The 26503-nt window shown below is 43.8% G+C and overlaps 1 protein-coding gene across 2 annotated transcripts in view; it reads left to right on the top strand.

Moving 5' to 3' along the window:
* The first annotated feature begins 2351 nt into the window (after positions 1–2351).
* The window catches only part of lmo3 (LIM domain only 3), a 52300-nt gene continuing 28148 nt past the window's right edge, over positions 2352–26503 (top strand). The window contains exons 1-2 of one of the 2 annotated variants that reach the window (XM_085769542.1): positions 2352–2390; positions 7110–7323. In XM_085769542.1, the coding sequence (XP_085625668.1) occupies positions 7118–7323 (206 nt within the window). In that variant the 5' untranslated portion in view covers positions 2352–2390; positions 7110–7117. Of the gene's footprint in view, positions 2391–3152; positions 3336–7109; positions 7324–26503 lie in introns of those variants that run through there. The other variant, XM_085769541.1, reaches the window with a different exon arrangement.

The following is a 26503-nucleotide window of genomic DNA, read 5'->3' as shown; positions in this document are numbered from 1 at the left end:
TTGGGGAGTTCAGAGCGACGGCTGCGCGCGAGGAGCGTCGCGTCGGGCGACATAAACACAGACAGCTGTATGGTCTGGTCTGCTGCTGAGGAGGAAGCATCATCACACTGATGGTCTGGCTTCTCTCTCTCCTCCTCTTCTTCTTCTTCCGATCAGGCTCCATCCTCATCCTCCGCCGCCGCCGAGGACGCGGCTGTCGGTGTGCAGGTCCGCGCGCTCTCATCATATTTCTCCATTGTGTGTGTGTGTGTGTGTGTGTGTGTGTGTGTGTGTGTGTGTGTGTGTGTGTGTGTGTGTGTGTGTGTGTGGTTGAGGTCAGGTATACAAACATCCAGCGTCTCCTCTCCGCTCCCCGTTTGCGCAGATACGACCGCTGTGTGGATGTGCGTGTTTCCGTTTATGGATGAATTTGAGGGGGACTCGATCCGCGCCATGTGACGGTCCCTCCTCCATCCATCCATCCATCCATCCATCCATCCATCCACTTCTCCACCGCTGCCTTTCTGTCTCCATCTTCCATTCAAACGGAGGATGAATAATTCGCGGAACGCAGCGAGTGAAAGGAGAGTGGAAGGGCACCGGGGGTGGAGAGGAGGTGGAGGGAGGTGGAGTGGTGGTGGTGGGGAGAAGAGAAGAGAAGAGAGAGAGGTGGCAGCAGCCAGCCTTGCCTCACACACACTATACACACTCTGCAGCAAATTGCATGATTACCAAGATAGGCCGCCTTGAAATAATTCAATCCATGACAAAACCTAATTACTGGCAGGTAATACCCTGTCAACTTTAATGCATCTCATCACTCATAATGGCGCGGAGAGCATTTTATGACCCATCTCATTATCGCCTGCATTTTAGGCTGGAGCCGCATGCCAACCATTAACTTGTCAGGCTGTGGACTGGAACACAGTGAGGTGTGTGTAGATGTGTATGCAATGGCAAGTCGTGAGGTAGTAGGTAGGTAGAGGGAGAGAAAAAAGAAAAAAAGGCGGAAGTGAGGTGTGAGGTGTGAGGGGGTGTGTGTGTGTGTGGGGGGGGACATGTGGGCCCTCATCCCGGCCTCGTCCACGCGGCGCAATAACAGGGCGAAGAATAATTCCCTCCTTTAATTACAGGAATGATTTAAATAAAGACTGTGGAGGGGAGATAATCAGTCCGGGCAGCCTCACACAGTTAGTTAGTGGAGCTCGGGACCTCACATGATGCGTGCGTGAGTGCGTGCGTGCGTGTGTGTGTGCGCGCGTTATAGGGGGGGCAAGAATGCCAAGAGGAAACAGGAATCAATGTCCTCAGCAAAAGATTGATTTAGTTGTCCACATTAGATCTGCCTCCTGTTTGCACTCTGATCTTTTTATTTTCTCAGATTAATCTCTCATTGATCCTAATGAAAAACACACACAAACACACACACACACAAACACACACACACACACACACAACATGGAAACCACAAACACGCGTGATTGACTGCCACAGTCCTCTTGTAGAAGGTGCATGAAGACGCATCAGTCTGCCTGCATGACTGAAATAAACCCCCATGCCTTCAATCACGCCGCGGTGCCATGTGGTTTTTGGAAGAGCTGTGTGTGTGCGCGCGCCTGTGTATGTGTGTTTTGGTTTGGGTGCAGCTGTGCACATGCAGATCTGAACAGCCCTGAATAATAATCTCTGATGTAATTTGTTAAGGAGAGCTGTCAGTCATATGTCAGAAGCTGCCCCCCCCCCCCACCACCACCCTCCTTCAGCAGCATCTTTAAATCACCACCTTAAATTAAAACCATCGCGATAACAACTTGTTTGTGACGCTGCCAGCTGCTGCGCGTGCACCTCTAAAACAAACCCACCTGAGTCTCTTGTCTGTAGAATGAAAACGAGACCCCCCCCCCCCCCTCCTCCTCCTAAAGATTGAAGGACGTTGGAATGAAAAAAAAAAAGTGGGCGTTCCGGGGGGCGCGCGCGCGTTGCATGCTTCTCAGTTCTAGTGGAGCGTCTTGTAATAAATGAATGACCTTATCGTGGCGGTGTAATGGCTCACCGGTGAGGGATTGGGGGGGTTCGGAGATAATAAAGCTTGACTTCCCCCTCGGTATCTCCACACTCAGTCTCTGATGCATGGGGACTGAGCCTCTCTCTGCTGCTCCTGCGCGGATGAACACCTGTAGCTGGGTGGTGGTGCTGGTGGTACTAGACCACTCTACAACCTCGCTCTCCTCCTGATCCATGTGGAGCTCATTATTTTCCATCCTGAAGATCGGCGCGGTGCGAGCACAACGCGCGGTGTCAGTCTGCTAAACTTTTTCTCCTCTTAGAGAGAGAGAGAGAGTTGGGGGGCGGGGTCTGGAGCTGGAAACCCGCGGCTGGAGTTGAGACTTCTACTGAACTTGTTGAGAAAGGTGAGCGAGATGAGGACTACTATTGTTATTATGGGATATTAGCATTTGCATATTGCTTCTTGCCTGGCACTATTTAGCCTAGTTTTAATCTTTTTTTTTCTTTCTTTTCTTTTTTTTTTAAAGGGCAGATTATTTTCATTCCATAGATCTTATATGCAATGTTGTGAAATTGAATTGTGTGTGTGAGGGAACTGAGAGTTTTCAAAGAGCAGGTTCATGGTGGTGAACAGGTTGAACCGTCCCCTCCTGCCGCTGTGTGTGTGTGTGTGTGTGTGTGTGTGTGTATGCGCGCGATGACCGGTGGCACGTCAAAGCGCTAATTAGTGGAGCAGCATGCAGCATGGAGCCTGTGTGTGTGTGTGTGTGTGTGTGTGTGTGTGTGTGTGTGTGTGTGTGTGTGTGTGTGTGTGAGTGTGTGTGATTAGGTGACCAGCGCGGATTAGACGGTCTCTGCACCGCGGCGGATGAGAATCATCACCATCATCACCACCACCATCATCATCATCATCACCACCGTCTCTTTGTCGTCCTGTCATTCGCTGCCTGCATCGCTCCGCACGCGCAGCTCCTCCGTCCGGACGGTGATGAAGCCGCGTGACGCTCTAGAAGGAAACAGCCCCCCCGTCTGCGATTTTTTTCTTTTTTTTTTAGTGTGTCTGCGCGTGTGTGTGTCTGTGTGTGTGTTGTTAGCCGGTGCTTCCCCCCTTCTTTTCATTCCTCTCTGGTCGCCGTGCTGGATTGTTCTCTCTCTCTCTCTCTCTCTCCCTCTCCCTCCCTCTCTCTCTCTCTTTAACAAAGCCCTGATCCCTCCAGTCTTTTCCCTGCGCAGCGCATAAGCTCCTCTCTCTCTCTCCGGGACCAGGCGGCTTCGGGTGGGTTGCATGGTGGTTGGCGCTTCGGCTGCTTCAGCGGCTCAACAAATGCAGAAAAGGGAGAAAAGTTTCGGTAAGACGTCTTCCCCCCTCCTCCTCTCCTCCTCTCTCCTCTCCTCTCCTCTCCTCCTCTTCTTCTTTGCCTCTTCGGGCTACTCGCGTTGTGTGTGTTGTTTTATTATTTTTTGCAGTGTGCATGCCCTGCGACGGACAAGTTAGAGCTGTAGGACACCACAACATCACATCTCTGTGTGACCTGCTGCTGATCCGATCCATCATGTGCTGTTTCCTCTCTGATAAGAAATAACACAACACACACTCCCGTCACACACTCCGGTGTTGTGTAGTGTTATAGTGTGTGATCATACAGCTGATAGGCTATACAGGCGATGTGACCGCGTTCACAACGGAGCCCCGGTCTCTGTTATGTGTGTGTATGTGTGTGTGTGTGTGAGAGAGAGAGAGAGAGAGAGCTGCATGGCAAATTGAGTCTCTGTGTTAAATCCGTTACTGGCCTTTACCAGCAACTCCGCTGCCATGGCAACAGTAATTAAACTGATAGGGTGAAATGTCAGCATCTCGGTGCCGAACAGCTGGGGCTGAAATAGCTGCCTGTCCTCCGCTCCATCCCTCCATCATCCTCCTCCTCCTCCTCCTCCTCCTCTTCCATCCGCTCCGGGGCTCAGATGATGATACATGTGGCTGAGGACGCGCATGCAGCGGCTGCAGCCTGGAACCCCCCCCCCCCACAATGAGAGAGAAAAAAGGAGGAAAGGGAGGGTACGAGCCAGCGAGCAAATAAAACAGAAATCATTAGGGCTCCGAGCAGCTGTGATTTCCCCTTTTCTTTACGGAAAATGAAGCTTTTGTTCCGCACTGCCCCCCCGCCCCCACCTCCCTCCTCCTCTAACACCACCACCACCACCTCCACTACCACCCCCGGCAATCGGAAGAGTGAAGCGGCCGAATTCCTGCCATGCTTGTCTCTCTCCTTCTCCTTCTCCCCCGAGTTGATTGCATAGTAAAAGAAAGAGAGAAAAAAGAGAGAGGGGGGGGGGGGGGGGGGGGGGTTTGGTGGGGTGGGGGGAGTCGAAACTCTTCCTTCCCCTTTTGGTTTGGTAATGAGTATAGCGGGGACTTTGTGGTGGTAACGAGGCTGGACGGATCAGTGCCGCTAAACAGGCGGAGCGGCGGAGAGGAGAGAGCAGCCGTGCGCGCGCCCCGCTCCTCTAAATCCAGCCAATTAACAGATCAACAGCCCCCACCCCCCCTTACCCCTCCCACCCCAACGCACTGGAACAAATGAGCCTGAGCTGCTCACCGCGCTGCAACCTGTTTGATATTGTCTTTGCAAATGATTTCTCACTATAAAAAAAAAAGAGAAGGAAAAAAAATGCATTAGTTTTAATAGAAAGCGTAGGAGGCAGGGAAATGACTATTTTCATGTTAAGTGGCTGGATTTTCAGTTAAAGGACCATGGCTTCAATTTAATCGACTTATTTTTAATCACTGTATCTTATTAGTTTAAAAAAAAAAACTAAAAGTGTCAAAGTGTTACATTTTATTTAGTATAAATGTTAACAGTTAAGTTACATTGTCCAGAAACTTAACCTCACCCTAAAGCTGACAGTTGAGTGCAGGTTTTATTACTGTCCTGTGGTCAGTTTACAACCGCAGTCACACACACACGCACACACACACAACAATATAAAATGATTCAAGAGTGTAACTCAGATGGAAACAAGCTCTAAGTTCCCTGGAGTTATCTGTAGTGAAATCACTGTAAACAAGGAAGAGGGAAACATCCAGGAAGTGAAAACACACACACACACACTCACACACAGACACACACAGCTTAGTGACTGGATTTAGGAGTTGAAAACGGTGGTGTGTTCGTACTCGGGGGCAGCTGTCAGCGACTGACACGTTGAAGCTAAAGTGATAAATGAGAGTTTCAGTGAATAATTAAAGATAAAACCCCAAACTACAGATGAAACTATACCTTGAGAAATATCGAGCGTGTGTGTGTCGTGAAAGGAGGACAAAGGGGAGTGGGGGTGTGCCTGTCCTCTGGGAATAGTAGGAGAATACTAATTCCAGCCTGGTGCGAAGCCACATTGCCCCCCTCCCTCCTCCTCCTCCTCCTCCTCCTCCTCCCCAAACTCTGCCCTGCTCCTCCTCCTCCTCCTCCTCCTCACCCCCAATGGGCCTACAAAGGCTCTCCACAGTCAGCTCAGGCCAAACAATACGGCCGCTGCAAAGCTCCTCGCCTGTAGCCACGCCCCTTTAAATACAGAGAAGGTCAACATGAGAAAGAAAGAAAGAAAAAAGTGTCCAGGAGAAAATGTGAAACTGTGGCTTTGTGTCTGTGTGGGCTGCTTGTTGGTCTCATAACACTTAAACAGTGCTGCTGCTGCTGCTGCTGCTGCTGCTGCTGCTGCTGGTGTGGTGAACTTGTGTGAGTCTGAGGCCGGTGTGTGTGACCACTAACCAGCCTCTCCTTTGTCAGTCTCAGTGATTTTACAGAGAGCAGTCACGGCCTGTTTACCCACAGCTGTTAAAACAGCTCTTTGTTCACTTCTTCGACTTCCTCACCGCGGTTCAAATAAGACTTTAAAAGTATCTCTGTTGAATTATTATTTATTGCATGTAGGCAAATTTGCCCCCCTGACAACGCTACGAGTGTTGTGCATCTTTAAACGAAATGACCCCAGACCTGTTTCTGAAAGCTGAAAGTTAAACTGCCTTCAAAACAATAAAATATAGGTCAGAACATTTAATTAAGGTCAGATCGATACAGACTGTTCTCCTCACAAAGCACAGGGCAGAACACACGCGCTTGTGGGTGTGTGTGTGTGTCTCCTTGCTCAGCCCTCCTCTCTGAGAAATATGTTAATCAGTGAAATCACCTGTTTCTGTATTTGCATCTCCAGGAGCTATAAACACACAACACCATGTGTCTGCAGCACACCGGACTTTATAGTTTTTAATTTTGATGCACTTGGATTGAAGCTTTACCACTGGTGTGTGTCCCTGAACCTTACAGCACACACACACTGTTGTAACACACTTTTGGAGCTGTGTTATCACCCTTTGCAACTTTAAAAAAAACAAACATTTTTTGCATCTTATCATCATCTATTTCCTTTGTGCATTGCATTGTGGGAAAATAACCCTACCCCTCAGCTGCACACTGTTTTATTTCATTACAAATTATGACTTTTTTTCTTAAAATACTGAATATCATTGCGTTGGAATAACAGTGCATGCTCCACTTCAGTTCTCTGGCTTTCACCGAGTTCGTTTTATGCACCTTTTATACTTTGTCCCTCGTCCAGCGTGAACTCTCTGTCTAAACCTTCTGAGAGTTGTGTCGTGCTGTGTCAAACCCCTCGGCCCTTCCTGTGCCAAGGTTTGAGACCCACGGTTTTAAAAGATTTGAATGGGTGTTTTTGTATACATGTGTGGCAGCTGTTGACATTTATTTCCACTCTCAACATGTTGAAAATGTCAGTCGCCTACATACAGTTCCTGGCACACAGTTTGCTGTGAAGCTGCAGGTACTTTTTTTTTATTTATTTTTTTTACATTTAGATATACGGGAAGTGTCCGAAGCTCATTTCTACTTTTGTCTCATTTTATTTTAGTGATTTAACTAATGAATGTTGTGTCACTTCTGCTTAAATCAGTCAGTAACTGTATCTTGTTTTCCTTGACGTGATAAATGTCAGAATTAATTCTAACTTTTTGTGTGTTTCTTCAGACATTGGAGAAGTGTTTTCCGTCAGTGCGCCGCTGTTCGCTGAGTGTTTCAAAGCTTTCCCTCTTCCCTGTGTTTCTCCCGCAGGTATACAAATGCTCTCCGTCCAGCCGGACACCAAGCCAAAAGGCTGTGCCGGCTGCAACCGGAAGATCAAGGACCGCTACCTGCTGAAGGCCCTCGACAAGTACTGGCACGAGGACTGCCTCAAGTGCGCCTGCTGTGACTGCAGGCTGGGCGAGGTGGGCTCCACGCTCTACACCAAAGCCAACCTCATCCTGTGCCGGAGAGACTACCTACGGTAAGAGAGAGAGAGAGACAGCTGACTGACTTTCTTTTTTTTTTTTTTGCAACAGTGTCTGTGTGTGATGTTCAACAAACATGGCTCACCATCCAGAAAACGCACAGTGTCTGGTCACAGTGTGTGCAGCGGCGTTCCAGACTTAACTCACTGAAATCCACTTTACACACATTTAGAATTCCTGTTGAGCTCCTTTTTTATTTTCAGACACGGAGCACAGCCGGAGTTTTATTTCCTAAAAAAAGAAAAAAAAAAGGTTCGAGCCACCTCTGACCTTGTTTTAAGGCCACAACCCAGCAATTAGCCAGTGACAAATCTGATATGTAAATTACCCAATGAAATTCGTTTCATATTTCCTATTTTTAATTAGTTAATTTCATGTATATTTTCTATTATCTTTTAAATTTATTATTTCCATTATTAGTAAAAATCAAAGGAGCCTTATGTGACCTCATTTCCATAAATTGCATTTCTGCTCTATCTCCATTTATCGGCTTTGGAAAGTTTAATTAGCTTCAGCTATGGTTGTTGTGACACCATTTTTTTTTTTCATTCCTGGATAATCAGGGCTGTTTTAAAATGAATAAACATTTGGTGTGAATGGGCATGTTTTTAATGGATTATATATACAGGTAGAAAAAAAACTTCAATTTTAAAATCTGACAGCTCATTACAGAACAGTAATCCAACTAATCAGGGGAATTTGTGGTTTTTAGTGAAAGTGACGGCAACTTAACACACAGAGAGTGGGCCAAACACTTATATTTCAGTAGAGTGACCAGTTGTCTTGTTCTGTCCCGATGTGACAAACTCTGCCTCTTTTCTTTCTGTTTCTAAAAGTCAAGTAGAGCAGAAGCTTTTATTTGTATCTTAGCCGAGACAAATCTTTCCGATGAAATCGAGTCCATGCACCTGCCTGACTTTTTAGATTTCAGTCAGCACAGCGTTTTAGAGTCAGTATCAGTTTGCGGACGGGGGGAAGCCTAACTCCTGCTGCTCTCATTTGATTAACATGTCTGACTAAATAGGTGGTTTAACCAAACCAAACCAAACCAAACCAAACTACTGTCATGTTTTCCAGCGCTGTAATCTTATGGCAACATGGAGATTGGTTTCAGTTTGTGCAACGTGGTCTTTCTGCTCAGAGCCTGTAGTCCTGAGGTGTCTGTGTGAGGCCTCCAGAGAGACAGGCAGCTGCTGCCTTCACACTTGTTTACATAAGACATGAATGCATGTCTGACACATGTAAAGCTGAATACATGCCTCAGCCTTTCATGTCGATGTAGACGCTGGGATCAGTTCACATTTGATACACTGATCTCATATAGACATGATAATATTTAGAAAATATACAGGATTAGATTAGAATTTTGTTTTCAACCCAACAAAATTAAATGTTTAGCATTATTTGATATTTGAAAAAAAAAAAATTCTGTCAGTAAATAGTTTTTTTTTTTTTCATCATCATCTCACATGAATGAATTTCTCATTCATGTCCACGTCTCTTCTCTCTGACTCTGCGTGTGGCTCAGTGCAGCTCATCATTCATGTAGTACACTGTAGCTAATGTATATCAATCTGTGTGTGTGTGTGTGTGTGTGTGTTGTGCACCTGCTGTAGTCCCAGACACACACCACTCTGTTTCAGCATTGTCATGCGAGAGTCACTGGAGACTTTAGCCTGCACTCTCTCTCTCCAGCTGAGTGTGCATCATTTCACTTTTTATTATCTTGGCATAGAATGTTTTTTTTTTCTTTCTTTCACTCTGAAAAACACGAGCGGAAAAATTAGTGAGCGTGATGTAGCGGTGGTGAAAGCACAGGTTACTCATTAATTGAAAGATTGATGCTTTGGTACCCGGTTCCTCTCGTCCACAACAACAACAACATGTCCTTGAACAACCCCTGAATTCCTCCTGATGTGTGCGTGAGGGGTGAAAAGTAATCTACACAACACATTTAGTGGACAGCAAGAGAAGGAGCCGTGATGTGGAGGCTCTGACTCTGTGATGCATGCTCAGAGGCAGGAGGCTCAGGAGGTCAGGGGACCGCTCTGCTGGAAGTGACAAAGACGTGTGTTGTGGAAGAGTCGGCGCGTTTAGGTCAGAAGTACAGACACGATCCAAACACAACAGTGTGAGACCTTTAATGCTCAGTATCTGCCCTGCAAATCTAATATCTATACACAGTGTATCATATCGGTTTCCTACGTCTTTTAAACGCAGCTGCAATGCATGCATGCATTGCGCGCGCTTGTCGGGGGTGAATCCAGGGCCGTTGCTAGGAATTCTGGGCCCCCTTAAAGAATACTAAAGTGGGCCCCTTTCCACTTTTTTTCTTAGACTACGTATTTATTATTATTTTTTATTTAGCCTACTTTGTTTTGATGCTAATGCAGCATTACTATGAGTATTAGTCAGGGCCTTATGCAGGATAATTCAGTCATACAAAGATTAGACTACTGGGGTTTTTTGTGGGCCCTACTCGGCATTGGGCCCCTAGAATTATCATCACCTTTCTCCCCTATACAACGGCCCTGGGTGAATCTACTGGGAGAGGAAGCTCTGGAAAAGACTTCCGAGGAAATGTTTCATGTTTTCAGCTTCTGCTTCTCTTTAAGGAAGCGGAGTGCTAACTGTTTGGGGCGGTGTTTATCTCAGTTGGTAGAGCACCCGCCCCATGTGTTGATGTGTTGAGGCTGTAGTCCTCACTGCAGGCGGCCTGGTTCGAATCCCGCATCAAGCTGCCCTATCCTGCGTGTCATTCCCCCCCATCTCTGCCTCCCATTTCCTGTCTCTCTCTCAACTGTCCTATCCATTAGAAAAGGCGAAAAAAAGCCCCCAAAAATATACTTTTAAAAAATGGTGGAAAAGAAACAGCAACGAAGGGAAACTGACTGTTTTTTGACCTGATCTCAGCCTATAAAGCACAAAGTATCACCGTAGAGAGTCATGTACACAGACGTGATCCAGAGAGCTCACAGCCATTGTGCTGGGTGACAAGCTTCATCACAACAGAGATAGATGCTGTCGTTTATTTTGACCTGATCCCACACACTCTGTTCTGTTCTGTTGGCCCACAATAAACCACAGAATGCGTATTAATCCGCCACTGAGATTTCGTCCCAGTAATCCCAGCTGTTATAGGTAATTATCGAGTCTCGGCAGAATGGCATCACATTTATCCATTAGTGCAGTGTTTTTCAACCTTGGGGTCGGGACCCCATGTGGGGTCGCCTGGAATTCAAATGGGGTCGCCTGAAATGTCTAGTAATTGATTTTTTTTAAATTACTGATTTTTTTAACTAATTATTTTTTGTTTTAAAATTATGATTAAAAACACCACACACAATCTTAAACAACTGTATTCTAGGCAAGGCAAGGCAATTTTATTTGTATAGCCCATTTTTACAAACAGTTTGTCTCAAAGGTCTTTACATGGCATCATACAGTAACAACATCCTCTGTCCTTAGACCCTCACATCTACTGAGGAAAAACTCCATAGAAAACCCTTTTAACAGGGAAAAATTGGAGAAACCTCAGGGTGAGCAACAGAGGAGGGATCCCTCACCCAGGATGGACAGACGTGCAATAGATGTTGTATACACATGTAGTTTATATAACAGTTTATAACACAGAATGTTGAGAATATAGTGTTAACACTCTCACTTTTTTGAATATAAATCGAGTTCAAATAAAATGCTATCTGAGCTGGCGCATTTGACATGTCAAAATGGGGTCACAGGTCAAAAAAGGTTGGGAACCGCTGCATTAGTGCAGTATGGTGTGTGTTAGTGTCTCATCCACACTCTCCATTCAGGACAAGTTTGTTCCTCCTCTTGTTATTGTATAGCAAAAGCTCGGTCACTGTCATCGGTGCATTAGCTGTTGTGTGTATTGTTTGCCGGCACATACAGCGGCGGCGGCGAGGGCCAGGTGAGCGTATACGTGAGCAGGCGGTCGGGTGTGTGCGCGCCGCCGGGGCTGCAGTGAGAGACCAATTCCAACATGTTATCCTTTCATCCTCAAAGTTCAAGGTGATTGAATTGAATTGATGCCCGCTATCGCACGCGTTGGGGAGCCCCCGCCGGCGCCGGCGAATGCGCCCTGACATCTCCTCACTGCCGGCTAATGAATGGCAAATGTAGCAAACCGCAGCAATCCACATCTGATCTGCAGAGCGACAAAGAAAGCCTGAGCTCCATCACTCAGGCAATCGATTGCTGCAACATCACAAAGCAATACAGTTTTACACACACACACACACACACACGCTCGTATACACACTCCCTGTACTAAAAAGGCGACCTGGAATATATTATTTCTACTCATGTTTATCTCAGTCTGTCAGCCCAGGTTAGTGACAGGAGGAGAAGAAAATGATGACTTTACATTTAGTCCATTTTTTTTTACATTGCATTGGGCTTAAAAGTGAATCATTTGGAGCTTCATTATAAACCCCCACATCCTTCTCCAAGTCAATCCTACTCTTCTTAGCAGGGTGGCATGTTATTAGGCCTGGCATAATCAGGGCTAACTGAATTCTTCAGGGGTCTACAACCATGAGCGATGTGATCCCCCCAGCAGAAAATAATAATCCTCACAACACACGGACTGAAAAAAAAAAAAGTGACAAATACAGGGAGAAAAAACTTAGAGCTTCAGCAGTCCCTCTGTGATCAAATATGATGTACAGAGAGGCATTTGTGTGTGTGTGTGTGGAGCCGAGCCGTCCCCTCATAAACCTGCAACCACAAACATAATTACAGGTATTATCTACTAGAGCTTGATTTGTGCTTTGCTCTCTCTCTCTCTCTGAATGTGGAGAAATTCAGCGAGAACATTTTATCAACAAATGATCCCTTTGAAACCGGAGCTTCCATTGATGATACTGGTAATGGCGCGACGCCACTGTTTATGCTGATGTGTGATTTTCACGGTACAGAGCGATAAATGTTTGAAAGCCCAGAGGAGGGGAGGAGAGCAGACAGACTGACACATTTAAGTTTAAAAAACGCTGAGAAAATGAAGACTGCGGCACAGTGGCCTGCTGAGTGCCGCTACACACACACACACAGTCACACACATACACACAACACCAGCGTTGGCTCCAAGGCCGGGTAAAAAAAAAAAAAAAAAAGCTGTTGGGCATCAGTTAATGAAAAACTGTAAATTCCAGACATCCATTTTAAAGACAGCACTAGGAGAACACTTATTTATTTATCTATCTATTCATTCATTTTTTTTAATCCAACTTCAATTTTCCTCTACAGTGGTTTTACTAAGATTGTAAATGCAAGCAAACTCACAGAGCTGTCAACATGGCTGGATTTATTAACGGAAAGCTGGCTATCAGTGCGAGATAACCAACATGTAGAGCATGGTTCAGTGTAATAACTTACATTTTTCTCCCTTCTTCAGAATCAACTTTGTAGTCCACAGCCACCTTGTATAACCATATATGTAAATGTAAATGAAAAAATGTATCTTTTTTTCCATCTCGCAATGCCGCTCATGAAGCATTGTCAGTTTGTGTGTCGGCATCAGGCGTGAATGTGACATCAAGTCAAGCTTTATCTCAGAGGACCGGCTCGGGCTGTCTGAAACTCATCTTTTCTTTTCAGAAATCTCATTTAGATATGTTCTTCCTTATGAACATGTGTCACACCTTTAATGTGAAAAAATAAACCGCTCAGTGCGTGATCACTCGCAAGGTGGTAAAACCATTGTTTTCCTAGCTCCAACCACACCTTTGTTTCTTTTCTTTTCTTCTTTCACATTGTTGGCCACACGTCTTTATTTCCTCAATAAATCGGTTAATACTGATTGATAAATTTGAGGTTGGCTCCTACATTTGAGCACAAGGACGCATTAAAGGTCCCTTATCGTACATAGAGAGAATGTTATGTCTTCTTTGTTTATAAATCAGGTTTAGGTTCAACATTTATCCTGTGAAAGTATCAAAGCCTCCACAGAGAAATGTACACAGAAAAATGAGTGTTAAAACAAGCTGTCAAGACTTCTGTTACTTTGTGATGTCACAACAAAGCAGTCATCCATCCAACCATCCAGTCTTACAGAACTGGTTTACCTGCATCTTTTTTTTCCTTTTGTTCAACTCAGAAAACAGTCAGCCAATCAGTAGAGAATTCAGCCAATCAGTCAGTCTCTCCTCTTATTGGCTCACCGGTCAGTTGTGGCAGACAGGCGTAAAAGTTCAAAAACTTATTTTTGAAAAACTTCAGGTGTAATATATAGATAGATTTTTTGCTCATGTCTCTTAATACTTACTTAATCTCAGCTGTAACTTTTCCGTCCTCTGTGTACCTTTAATATTTTTCAGCGTTCAGTTTTAATATCCTAAATGCGCGTTGAGATTGGTGAGGTGCTGGACTGTGCAGTTTATCTTTAATCACCCCCAAACAGCCAATGAACCAAATGCTTTAATGTAGCGAGTTGGCAACATACACAAGTACGTCAGAGTGAGTGTGTGTGTGTGTGTGTGTGTGTGTTGTGTGAATGTTTAATGCTCAGCTCCTGACTGTTCCCCTTCTCTTGATGATTTGAAGTCCAAAAGAGTCTCAAGATAAGCACACTTTTTTTTTTTTTAAGTTGAAACACCTTCAGTGCACATGAATGCATCTTTGCATTTATGTTGCCTTTAGCAAATTCACAACATTGGCCTTAAATGTACCGTCTCTAAAATTAGTTTCACATTCAGTCTCAACACTCCTTGATACTAAAATATATATATACGTATATTTTAGTATCCGGCACTCAGTCCCCTGCAGACTGTACGTTTTCCCAGCATGCATTAGTATGAAAATCTCCATAGAAACTTCACCTCTGTTTGCACCTGTGAGCATTACGTTCTACAGCCTATACGACAGGCTGAGTTTTGAGGACAGTGTCAATGCAGATGCAACATATTTAACACTAGTTTGAAACAATGACTTTGTGGAACAGTGGGCATAAGGACACACAGTGTAAATATATCATTACTGCAGCCACTCGTAACTGACACGAATCCCAACTGACCAGAGCCACTATGTAGGACAAAAGTTTTCAGCTTCCTCTCAGCAGTGGATTGTTGGCCATTCTTGCTAACCGCACACTGGCCGTGTTATAGCGTCACTGATAATAATTTCAGAGCGGCTTGATACATCACTCAAGTGACTGGTTATAAAAATTGAAATCTCATCCCACAACAGCAGTAGAGAAAAGCAGCTAAAGAGCAGACAGCGGCAGACTGAATAATGAAGTGGTAATTAAATGGCCATTCAGTGTGAATATGAGGCTAAAGAAACAGCTTAGTTCTACCCGAATAAAACGGTCTCTTTCCACAGAGCGGACCGGACTTTCAGCTAAATCACTCATTATTTAAGTGGTGATGGATGGCAAACACCCCACAAAAAGCTGAAAGCCAGTGATTTCCACTGCAAAAAAAAAATCCTGCTCACTTGATGATAGCCGCGCTCCTGGGAGATTTGCGGTAAAGCTGGGTATAGTTTGTCATAGGCCCTCTCCTCCACGATTCTCTGCAGGCTGAAAGATTCAGGGCAGCTTCTCCTTCTCTAATGACTAGCACAGATGTTCAGCTGTTCTCCCAGCTAACACTGTAGGGCACGAGGACATCCTCAGCCGGGCCGCTGTTCACTGACACCGCAGCTTACTTCCTTACAGAGCAGCACCACTCTCGCTGTAGAGTAGGGTCCACTTAAAGAGTACAACTATTGTACTTCATACTTTTGTGCTAAAGCATGTAGTAGTGTTACAACTCCCTAAAGGCAACCACGCTGTCTCTAATTTTCATTTAACTTAACTTTATTCTATTGTTCTGTTAGCTTTATGATCTTCTTCCCCTTCCCTTAACCTAGTCCCAGTTTCTGCCTCTCATTTATTATCATACTTTCAGGCCACGGAGGTAACAGTTCAATAGTTGAGGTGAAAATCGCAGAAGGTCATTTTAAAATACTTACTGTTCCTCCAGAAACCTCAAGGACTCTCTCATCTGGATAAAAATACATTTGGGCGGCTGTCATCCATTTCCCAAACAAAGATGGCAGCCTGCCAGCTACCTGGATAGGAAACACGAGTAACAACTTTGGATTAAAAATCTTTTTTTCTGTGTGTGTGTGTGTATGTGTGGTGGGCAGAATTTCTTTTCATCCAAAGAGTTAGAAGAGTCTTTGATGATTTCAGAAAAGAAAGAAAAAAAAGTGCCAAGTGTTTTTAAATATATTACAGTTTGTTTGTTTTTATTTGAAGTGTTGATCCACCAGAAGACATATTTGTGGTTTTAAGATTTAAAAACCAGGTGGGCGGGGCTTGAGGCATGGCTGAGGTCAGTGACGGCTTTGTTGTGACATCACAAAGTTAGAGAAGTCTTAACAGCTCGTTTCGAGTCTCAGTTTCTGAATACAGGCTGTGCACATTTCTTTGTGGTACTTTGACAGTAATCAGAAAACACATTGGCATCTACCTTTAAATTATGTTCTGCAAGTATCAAAAGTTCATTATCTCACAGATAAATAATAATGGCAACAGCAGGAGATAGTAGGAGTTCACCAACAGGCTACACACCCAATGATGTGGAACAGCTTGGTTGAGTTTCGGAAAAGGTTGTAGTTTGGGTAAAGCACCTTCGTTGCATTGGTTAGAATAATAATAAAGGGTAAGATTCACTTTGGAAAAGCCTGTCTTTGGTAAACTCATCCATTCACCCAAACATCTCTTGTCAATGGCCGTTCTTCACTGCAGCCACTAGGGGTCGCCTAGAAATAAAATGTAACTATGGGTTGTAGGACAGTCTCCTGGAGCTAACAGTGAGCTATCTTGTCTAAGATAAAGATGTTTGGTTGCAACATGGCAAAGACACAGTGGAAACTAAACATAACCTGAGAAACGGAGAAGGGAACAGCAGCAGCGGGAGAAGTGTCATGAAAATTGCTCTGTAAATCAAGGACACTTTTAATTTAGTCGTCTGAAGGACCCGTTTAGCTCGATGCGTCCTCCTCACTCCAGTGTTTAACAGATGTAAGGTCGACTTCAGCGAGTGTGACATCAAAGATAATGTTTCTTTCTTTCTCTCGTGACTGCACCCATGGCTGTAAGTGTTTCTTTATTTATTTTCTGGAGGAGGAAGAGGAGGACTTTGTGTTTTTTTGAAGGATGCGGTTCTCGAAAAGGTTACCGTGCCAACTGTGCCAGTGAATGCCACCATCATTACTTACTCTGTCCTTGTGCTTTATCGTGTGCGTTTTTTCTTCTTCTTTGGCGTGACAGCAAAAGAACGGCGCTCTGCTAATGGCTGTGGTTTAAATTCAAAAGCCCAAGTCAGTCACATAGAGACAGAATAACAGGCTTTACCACGTCCACTTATTGGATTTCTTACATTAAGTGCGTTCCCATTTGTTTAAATCATTCATTATGTTAAATGGCAATACCTTCCTGAAGGTTAAGTTGGTATGTAGAGATCTTCATCCTTAAATCAAAGATTCCTCTGTGAACAAAATGTTTTCCGAGGCCCTCAAAAAGAAGCAGCCTTTATTATTTTTTATTTTTTTGAATCCCCTGAGCACTTGAGGGGGAGAATTTGCCTGGATGGCGTCGGTTCATTCAGGCGCCAGATTGAATCCTGTCTCCACTGCTTGTTATTACAATAGAGCACTCAGCATGCACAAAGGGCCTCTCCTGCTCGAGCTTTTAATGGGACCTCTAGGTGGAGAATGCAGCGCCGAGTTTGTCAGCCTTGCCACTTTACCTTCTTATTCCTTCATCTCTGCAGACACACACACACACACACACACTCACCGTTCCTCTCCATCTCCCCTCTCAAGTCTCAGCCCTCTTGGCCTTCTTTGATGCCGCTAATCAGACTCTCCATCACTTTAGAGGAGATAGATGATTACCTGATTCTAATTACATACAAGGGGGAAAGTTTGTTTGATGTCTATTGTGCGTCGGCTCTGTGGCTTCCTATAGCTTTCACCCCTGCAGCACACACACACACACATCCCCTCTCCTCTACCCACCCCTCTCCCCTATCCCCCCCGGAGACTCCTCTGTATGAGGCTAGATACACACACACAGTGGCGAGGCAGCCTCAGCGCTACAAGGTGAACTATTCCCCAGCACATGTTATTATTAATAACTGCCAGCGAGAGGGGTCACCTAAGACTACTCCTTGAAAAGAACCCCGGGCAAGGCAAGTAGGCCGCAACTGGCTGTGTTGTAAAACAATACCCCCCCTCCCCTCTCCCCTCTTTCCCTTTGAGGAGACATGCTGCTTAAAGCAAGAATAATGCATGGGGAAGAGAGAGGGGAGAGCCGCATAGCCACATTCTTCAGACGTGAAAAATTAAGATGTCACCACCTGGTGCTTTTAAGCATACCTTTACCACTGAGCGAGGAAGGTATTAGAATATGAGTGGGTTGGGGCTATCATTTCCAACACCCTCTCTCTTTCTCTGCACCCCTGCATTGTCGTTAAACTTCTGATGGCAGTATTAAATTCAAATGGCTGGTGAGTACAGAGCCACAGGGAGGGGCCACAGGGAAATGGGAGAAATGCTAATCACCAGTCAAATTATGGGACATCTCTAGTTAGTGGATTTCATAGAGGGGGGTTTTTATGGTGGTTTCAGCTGCTCAGCACAGCAGGTAGTTTGGGTTACAAAATACACTTGGTGGCTCAGACAAGGTCTTTTTTTTTATCAAAGTGGGAAAGTTGCAGATTCTGAATCTGAATCCCATGTTATTTTATTTAGGTGATGGAGGGAAAATGCAGTCCAGACAAAATGTGTTTCACAGTTGCAATTTATTTTATTCTTTAGCTTCTGTGCTACAGTACATTTAATTTGAAGTTAAATATACTACATCAACATACTGTGCTTAGGTGCGAACCGTTTCACATCAATATAAAGAACTGTGTGTGTGAGAGATACTGTGTATTAAAGATATATTGTCCAAAAGTTAGGTTTTCAATTGGACAGAAAACAATAAAGAAAAAAATCAATAATTTCTTTCTTTCAAATTATTTTCATTTTACTTCTTAAATTTAATTTAAACACAGGACAGTGTAGAGACACAGGAAATGCAGGGACAGGGACAAAGGGAATGGTATGCAGGAAGAAGTCAAACTGAGGAGCAGCAGCTCAGAGCGTTTGCATTCATTTTGTTTGCACCAACCACTTTGTTCTCAGACCTTCAGCTCTTCCTTGTTGTTGGATCTGGTGTTCAGCAGGTGGGAGGCAGCACAGTCAGATTGAGATCGGGTGATTGACACCAGTTGAGTTTATTCAACCTGGTCACCCTGAAAGGCTCTGCGGTTACTTTTGGATTGTTGTGCTTATACTGAATGATGAAATGTCGACCAATGAATTCTGATATTTGTCTGAATGTGAGCGCAGGATGCTCCTGATGTATTCATCCTGTTGCTTCTGTCAGCCCAAAGGAGCCAAAACCATGTTTGACAGATGAGTCGGTGGTTTCGATTTTTCTGCCACACTTTTTTCCTCTTTCTGCCATTTTTAGAGAGATTTTATTTTTTGTATCCGGTGGCTTGTTCTCAGTTGTTTTGGTGGGTTCAGGGTTCACAGAGTGGCCTGTGTTATTATTTGATCTAATCTGTGCCGAGGAACAGAATGTTGTGATCCTCCCTGCGCAGCTATCACACCTATAGTTTTCTATTTTCATGCCTGGATGCAAAGGCCTAAAAAATTACTGCGTGACTTTCTCCTGCTTGTTTTGGGGATTTGAAGGGAACCGGCATGTGTTCTGCTACAGTGATTCCTCCCACACGGTCAGTGAGAGGAGAGTCTGATGGCTCAGGCTGTTACATGAGAGGGATGATCTCAAAGATTGTCTGAAGAGGAAAACTCCCACATTTTTTTTTATTCTTTTAACTCTTAGAGTCCTGAGGAAGGTAGTTGATTCTCTCTAAGACAGGTGTTTGGTCTCACATTTTAAAATGACTTTTCAGTTCAGAAATTGCATTTTTGTTGATACACTATCACTTAACCCTCGAGTTGTCCTCCTGGGTCAGGGAAGGAAGGAAGGAAGGAAGGAAGGAAGGAAGGAAGGAAGGAAGGAAGGAAGGAAGGACAAAGAGAAAGAAGGGAGGAAAGAAGGAACGGAAAAACGAAGGAAGGACGGATGAGGGAAGGAACAAATTGGGTCAAAAAGGAAGGAAGAAGTAAGGATGGAAGGAAGGAAGGAAGAAAGGGAAAAGGATTGTGGAAAGAAGGAAGAGAAAAGGGAAGGAAGGATAGATGGAGGGAGGGAACAGATTGGGTCAATTGGATCAAAAAGGAAGGCAGAATTAAGGTTGAAGGAAGGAAGGAAGGAAGGAAGGAAGGAAGGAAGGAAGGAAGGAAGGAAGGAAGGGAAGGAAGATGGAGGTAAGGAACAGATTAGGTCAAGGAAGGAAGCAGAAGGGTGGATGAAGGGAAAGAAGGGAAGGAAGGAAAGAAGGAGGGAAGGAAGGAAGGAAGGAAGGAAGGAAGGAAGGAAGGAAGGAAGGAAGGAAGGAAGGAAGGAAGGAAGGAAGGAAGGAAGGAAGGATGGGAAAAAGGATTGTGGAAAGAAGGAAGGGAGAAAGGAAGGAAAGAAGGAAGGATGGAGGAAAGAAACAGATTGGGTCAATTTGACCCAGAAGGACAACAGGAGGGTTAACTAAACCAAACAGCAACACCACCTTAGTTAATTTGACATATGTCTTTTTGTAGTGCGTGGTTTTCCTGTGCTTTGGTATTCCACTAGCTGCTCTGTGCAGCTAAAATATACTGTACACATGTGCATATAAAAGTAATATTGGTGTCTATCACCGAGCTGAGATTTGATTCTAATGATGCTGAATGTGAGTAAAAGCTGCGGTATGAGGACGGGTCAGTGGGGAGCGTGGCAGCTCAGTAGCTGAGCTGGTGTTTGCTGTAATGCTTCAGCGGTAAAGTGGGCTCAGCTTGTTCAGCTTTCATCCCGTGGCTGTTTTAATTTCTTCTTCATACTGTATTCCAGTTTCATAACTTCTCACTCACCATCCAACCACAGCGGTCAAAGACATCTGCATAGTAATATGGACAATAGATATGAAAGGTTAAAGGGCAAATCTTACTTTATTGTGATGCTGTATGCAATCAAATTGAATTAAAAGTGTTTAAGGAGAGTCATTTCTTATTAAAATGTCAATGAGAAAGATGGATGATACAAATTCAGGTGATGCAACGTAGTTTTGCAAATGTTGCAGTGCACATGTGGTGCAAATAAATTCCTGTCTTGAAACGATTTCAAATACTTATTACATACAAGAATGCAGACTTCAAAATAAATAAATTAAAAGATGGCGGCAAAGAGGAAAAAGCAGAGGGAAGATAGAGCCTCTGAAATGTAGATATCACGTCCCCCTCTGTGTGGCAGTAACTGAGCCACCAGATGATTCATGTAATATCTCAATAAGATACAAACCCCTCTGTATTTCTATTTCATGTGATTCGCTTTTAAATTGTATAACTTGGCTACGGTTTTGTTTGACAGTCACATAATGTGATAATGCAAATTCATTTTCATTCTATTTCACAGCTGACACTCACTCGGCTGATGTACAGTTCTACAGTTTCGTGTGGAAGGAATCTTTAGTTGGTGTGATCAAGTGTCTGGTTCCAGCACAGACACAAAGACATGAAAGGCTCTTGTCATGTTAATTCATGGCCCCATGAATTGAAACAGATTGTTCATTGACAATGCACATGAGAGGCTTCAACTTTAAAGGTCCACTGCTGTACATAGAGAGATCCATGTCTTTTTAATCATAAAGTAGGTCTAGATTCCATATTAATGCTGTGAAAGTATCAAAGCTTAAATTCACAGAGAAATACCCAGGCTGTATTCAGAAACACAGCCTTAAAATGAGTTAGCAGCACTTCTGTAACTGTATGATGTCACAACAAAGCAGTCACCACTCTCCCACCCACCTGTACCCACCATCCAACCCTGCAGTGTGTTAGATTTTCATTTGATCAGTCACAAAACAGTCAGCCAATCAGAAGAGAGGCCTAAATCCTCTCTTCTGATTGGCTGACAGAAGAGAGGCTCAGATCCCCTCTTTTGATTGGCTCAACAACCTCTTGTTACTTGAGCCCCATTGAGGAGGCTAGAAGAGAGGAGATGTAAAACTACGCTAAGAATTTTTTTGGTTCTCAAACCCACAAATATGTCTTTTTGTGGATCAAGACTTCAAACAACACAAAAGCAAAGTGTCAGATAAGGGCCCTTTAACCCTCTATGGTACGGCGTTGCCATATGGCAACAAACCCATTTTAAGCCTTCTACACACAGACAATACATCCCCAGTTATGTTGCAATGCATTAAAAGAGAGGTGGGGTTCTAAGTAAACCAATAGCAGTGTTTAAATATATTACATGACCCACTGGAGGCCATTTTGAAGCCCTTTTCTGCAGACGTCTTCACAGGGAGGAGCCTCGCCATTTGACCCCTCAAAAATGATCTAAAAAAGTGTTTTAATGACATTTTTCAACTGGGAAAAAAATATATACTCAATAGTAGATTAGTTAAGTTCATTATTCTGTAGTTTATTGCACTGTACTTGATCATTAAATATTAGAAAATTGTTAAAATGTGTATGTTGCCATATGGCAACACCGTACCATTATGAATTGCTAGCCTGGCATGTTGATAACATTTTGTATTTAGTTATAGGCCTAAATTCTTCAAAATAATATTGTAAACTTTATGGACTCAGGCTCCACAACCATGTAGAATCATTTAGTTATTTTTTCAGGTCCATCAATTTGACAGATACACATTTGACTGTTGTAGTAAAGTTAACAGCAATTGCATTCAGTGTTGAAGAATATGAGCAGCTGGCAACATAGCAAGGACAGAGTGAAAGATGAAGACAGTGAGAATGATGAAGGCTATGAGCCAGAGAATGAGGACAGTGGAGACAGCGAGGGCAGTGGAGACAATGAGGAGAGTGGAGATGGTGAGGACAGCGAGGATAGTGAGGGTAAAGTGCAGTGAAAAATGTCTTTTTAAATGGTTTTTACTTTCAAATGAGATGCATTCTTAACTGTTCAGGCTATTGGGGATTGTTGAGACTATAACATGAGTTTTAAAATAAATGTTATTACTATTTTAGACAAAACTATTATTTTCATTACTTTCCACTATCATACGGTGTTGCCGTATGGCAACGAACCCTAAAAACTACTAAAAAAATAATATTTTTTGAAAATTTCTCTTGATTATGTTTAATTGGTCTATTTTAAGACAAAAAAACACCCAAAACATTTTTTTACCAACTGGGATCATAATGCGTACCATAGAGGGTTAAACACAGGCTCGTCTTACCCTGCTCTCCGCTATTGCTGATGGATCCTTTGAATCTAATACAATCAGTGTCAGTCTGCGTTTGTAGTTATAGTCTCAGATGACATCTTGGATTTTTTTCCCAATCATTTACAATTGTGCTATTAAAGTTAAATCTATCTGACTGAATGTAATCAGTCAGACTGTGGCCCTGGTCAGTCAGACTGTTTACAGACCTGCACCTCCTGCCTCAGCCTTGACCGATTGGTATTGATGACTTGGTGCTCTCTCAGTTTTCCTGTGAAATGAGACGTTTTTAGCGAGATCAAGTTGTGCTCACTTTCAGTTTGACTTGCATTTGAGTATTTTTATAAACTGTTGGCTTGTTCCCAACCTGTCTGATTATCTGACTCAGAATATTATCTGACTATAGAATATCAGCTTTAAAGAGAAACTAGGCAAGATTTGCACCTTAATTAAAGGGACAACGAGGAGTTTGTATTTGGTCGGAACTACGGCGGTATCTGATCGTCTTCGAGCCTCTGACTTTCATTCTTGATTAATGAAAACTTTCTTGGCAAGACGTCCGTCTTGCGCTGGTCCAAGAATTTCACCGTGTGCGCGGAGGCTCATGGGAAATGTAGTGTGAAAACACTTTGCTTTCCAAAACTCCTCGCTGTCCCTTTAAGCAGCTTTGAAATAATTGTGATGGGTAAATGACTTGTTATGGGGGAAATGGAGACTCTCTGCCTTCCACCTAGTGTTTGTTGGCCAGAAAACCGACCTTGCAAGATCAGCGCCTCCAACCCGGTGTCCCAGATCTCGTCTCGTGAGAAACATGGGCCGCTTTATCGCTTTATGGCACTACGGCACAAACACGTCCCGTAATCTGCAATCCCTTCTTAACATTACCTGCCTCGGTAGAAATCACTCCACCGATTCCTTCCCGCTGGCTTCATTGAAAACAAACGCACATGGCTGGGGAGGAGGGAGCAGGGTTAGCTGTGAGTTTTTACGACAGTGAAAATATGCACTCCGAAACTGTAGGGGGAGCTCTGTAGAGGAAAAAAAGCGACCAAAACGGTGAAAAAGGACCGGTTTTGCATAGTTCCCCTTTAAATTTAGTGAGTACAATGTTATCAAATAGAATATGAACACACTTATTTAAGCGGTGCTTATAGAAAAATCACTTTATTTTCATAACTTGTTGACAACAGGCCAGTGAGCAACCATTTCTTAAAATAGTCAATGTCTCAATGTTGTCATGGAGCTGTTTATAGTATAACAATCATGGTACTGGTTGTGTACCTGTACAAACAACTCAAACATCACGCTGCATCCCTACTGAGTGTGTGTGAGTGTGTTGCCAGCTGATACACATCCTCCGCTCAGTGTTTCATCAGCGGCCTTAACTAATGCAGTGTCCCAAACATATCAACCAGGGTAATGAAAAATTCATTGTGTCAGTTACTTTGTACAATTGAACACATCCATCATCTCCTGATACTTTGTAATATTGTAAATCATGTGACCGTCCCAGCCGCGGACCCCCCACCCCCACACTCTGACCGGGCGGACCTCTTTGTAATGAATATTGACTCGTATTGCGTTAAATTCATTCAAGCAAATCGAGCCTTTTAAATGTATGAAGCCCGTGGTGCCCCACTCTGGTCACAGGCACCAAAGTGTCAGCATTAAATTTCTTTCAAGGTTTTCATTTAATTTTCAAACAGTGTAGAACCTGATGTTGGGAACTCCATTACCTGCTGACTGGACTCGGGCTAAATTTAACTTCCCTCCACAGTGATAGCTCATGTGGATTTCTCTCCTCATCCCAACTATTTGATATCCTCTCTCCTTCCAGATTAACCTTTATGGCCCTAATAAATGGTCTATATTGACATCAAAGGGATGGAAGATGGCGCTATGCCTTATGGGAGAGGGAACACAGGCCCGCTGAAAGAACCCGCGCCCAGCTCCCCTTCTCACCTAACCGTAATCGCGGCTGTCCACTTCGAAATTATGCTCTTCTTTGTCTTTTTAATTAAACTCCAGTGCAGTTTGGAGGCTATTTGACCTTTGCTGCCCCCTCTTCATGGGGAGTGCCGCAGGTCATTTCCATGCATATATTAATGGCCCTTTTCCTCTTAGGCAATGATCCTTGAGGCTTTACAGATTAAGGAGAGGTTTTGGTCTCGAGTATTACCCATTTTTAATCTGTTATGTGGGAAGTTCCATGATAGAGCAAAAGCAAAATGTTTTAGGCTTTGGGTGAGGGGAAGTGTGTTTTAAGTGACTGTTTTGTCCGTAGCCACGATTAACCTCTTGAAGCAGCTTTGAAATTGCTATTCTCTCTGTCTGCGTGTTTTTTTGCGCTGCAGTATCTGATGCAAGTGGATAGTATCAGTTATCCATCAAAATGAAGTATTGTAGCAATCACTTAGGGTATATTTTCCATAAATTCCCTATATCTGCAAAAAATTTGGTCCAAGCCGCTGAAACGATCTTATTGAGCTTATGGAAAGTCTATTGGCATGCTTATATGTTTTTTAGAATATAGAAATAGACGTAGCCTCCTTGTGCCATCAGCTAAGGACAGTTTTGAAGAGTGGGCTGCCCCTCGGTTTCCATCTTGGCAGCACATGACTCCACCCCTCATCCAAAAATGGGCACTCTTGTACATTCTCAATCATGAATTTGAGTGAGATTCATTCCTCACAGTTGTCAGGGAATTATCTTCAGAGGCTAAAATCATTCTGTACCTGGTGGTAAACATTAGTTTCACATTTTTACATCAGAGTTTCTGGATTGTTTTGCTTTTATAGCCAGGCTCAAGTGGTCGTTCAAAGAACTACAGTTTTTGGCACTTTTCTGGAGGTCTCTTGATAATTACATTTTAAACTTCAGGGAAAATGCAAAATTCCTCTTCATATTGTGAAATAAATCATAATATTTAATATTTTTTCAATATCAGCGTGACCTCAAAACTATATAGGAAATGGAAATATAAACTATTCCGCAGTATAAATTTAATCCCCTAAACGCTGTTCCAGTGCCTTTATGGAGGATTTAATTTTTTTAGTGCTTTTACCAGGATTTAATTCTGCAAGTGAAATACTTTACAACAATTTATAGTCTTTGCTGTGTTTTAACTTGATTCTTCATTCTGCAACTGAAGTGGTTGAAAATCCACCAAATTTCCAGGCACAAGACCCATGGGAACATTTCGGAACGTCGAATTAATCTTGATTGATCCGCTGCGTTGCTTTTTACGACGACAGAGAAAAAAAAGAGAGAAATCGGCGGTCAAAAGGCCGTGTGCTCATCATCTGATCATGGAATTCTTTGTTTTAGTTGTGTCACTGCTGAACTGTGGGTTGTCATCATGTTTAATGCCGTGTGTGTGGGTAGAAAACAGCTCCTCTCTGCGGCTGCTGCCCCTCGCTTTGCCTGGAACTCACCGCCGGCTGCAGCGCCACCGCCACATACTTGGCCGCCACCTCTCCTCTGCAGGCATGTGAGCGCATGATAACGGCCCTGTTGTTTGACACACAGTGATATGCGGCACCCTCCCACCTCTCCCCCTCTCCCCCCCGTCTCCTCAGCCCCACAGGCTTTGGCACACATCGGTTTTGTTTTGTTTCGGGGGGCTATGTGTGTTTGGGAATCGTCCACAGTTTTCAGCCTGTATACAATCACACACTCCTAGTCAGTCCAAAAAAAAAAAGAAAAAAAAAGAAAATCCTCCTCACCTCTGGAAAGTTGAGTGTGATGGAGGGGCAAGGTGGAACCTGTTTGATGCCCGAAAAGGAACACAACCCTGTCCCCTGTGAACCTGCACTTCGCTCTCTCT

The sequence above is a fragment of the Trachurus japonicus genome, chromosome 23, assembly GCF_045865225.1.
Source record: "Trachurus japonicus isolate A0001 chromosome 23, Traja_1.0".
Classification (NCBI taxonomy): domain Eukaryota; kingdom Metazoa; phylum Chordata; class Actinopteri; order Carangiformes; family Carangidae; genus Trachurus; species Trachurus japonicus.
Note: the sequence above shows the minus strand (reverse complement) of the source record. Positions and strands in the feature narration are given on the sequence as shown.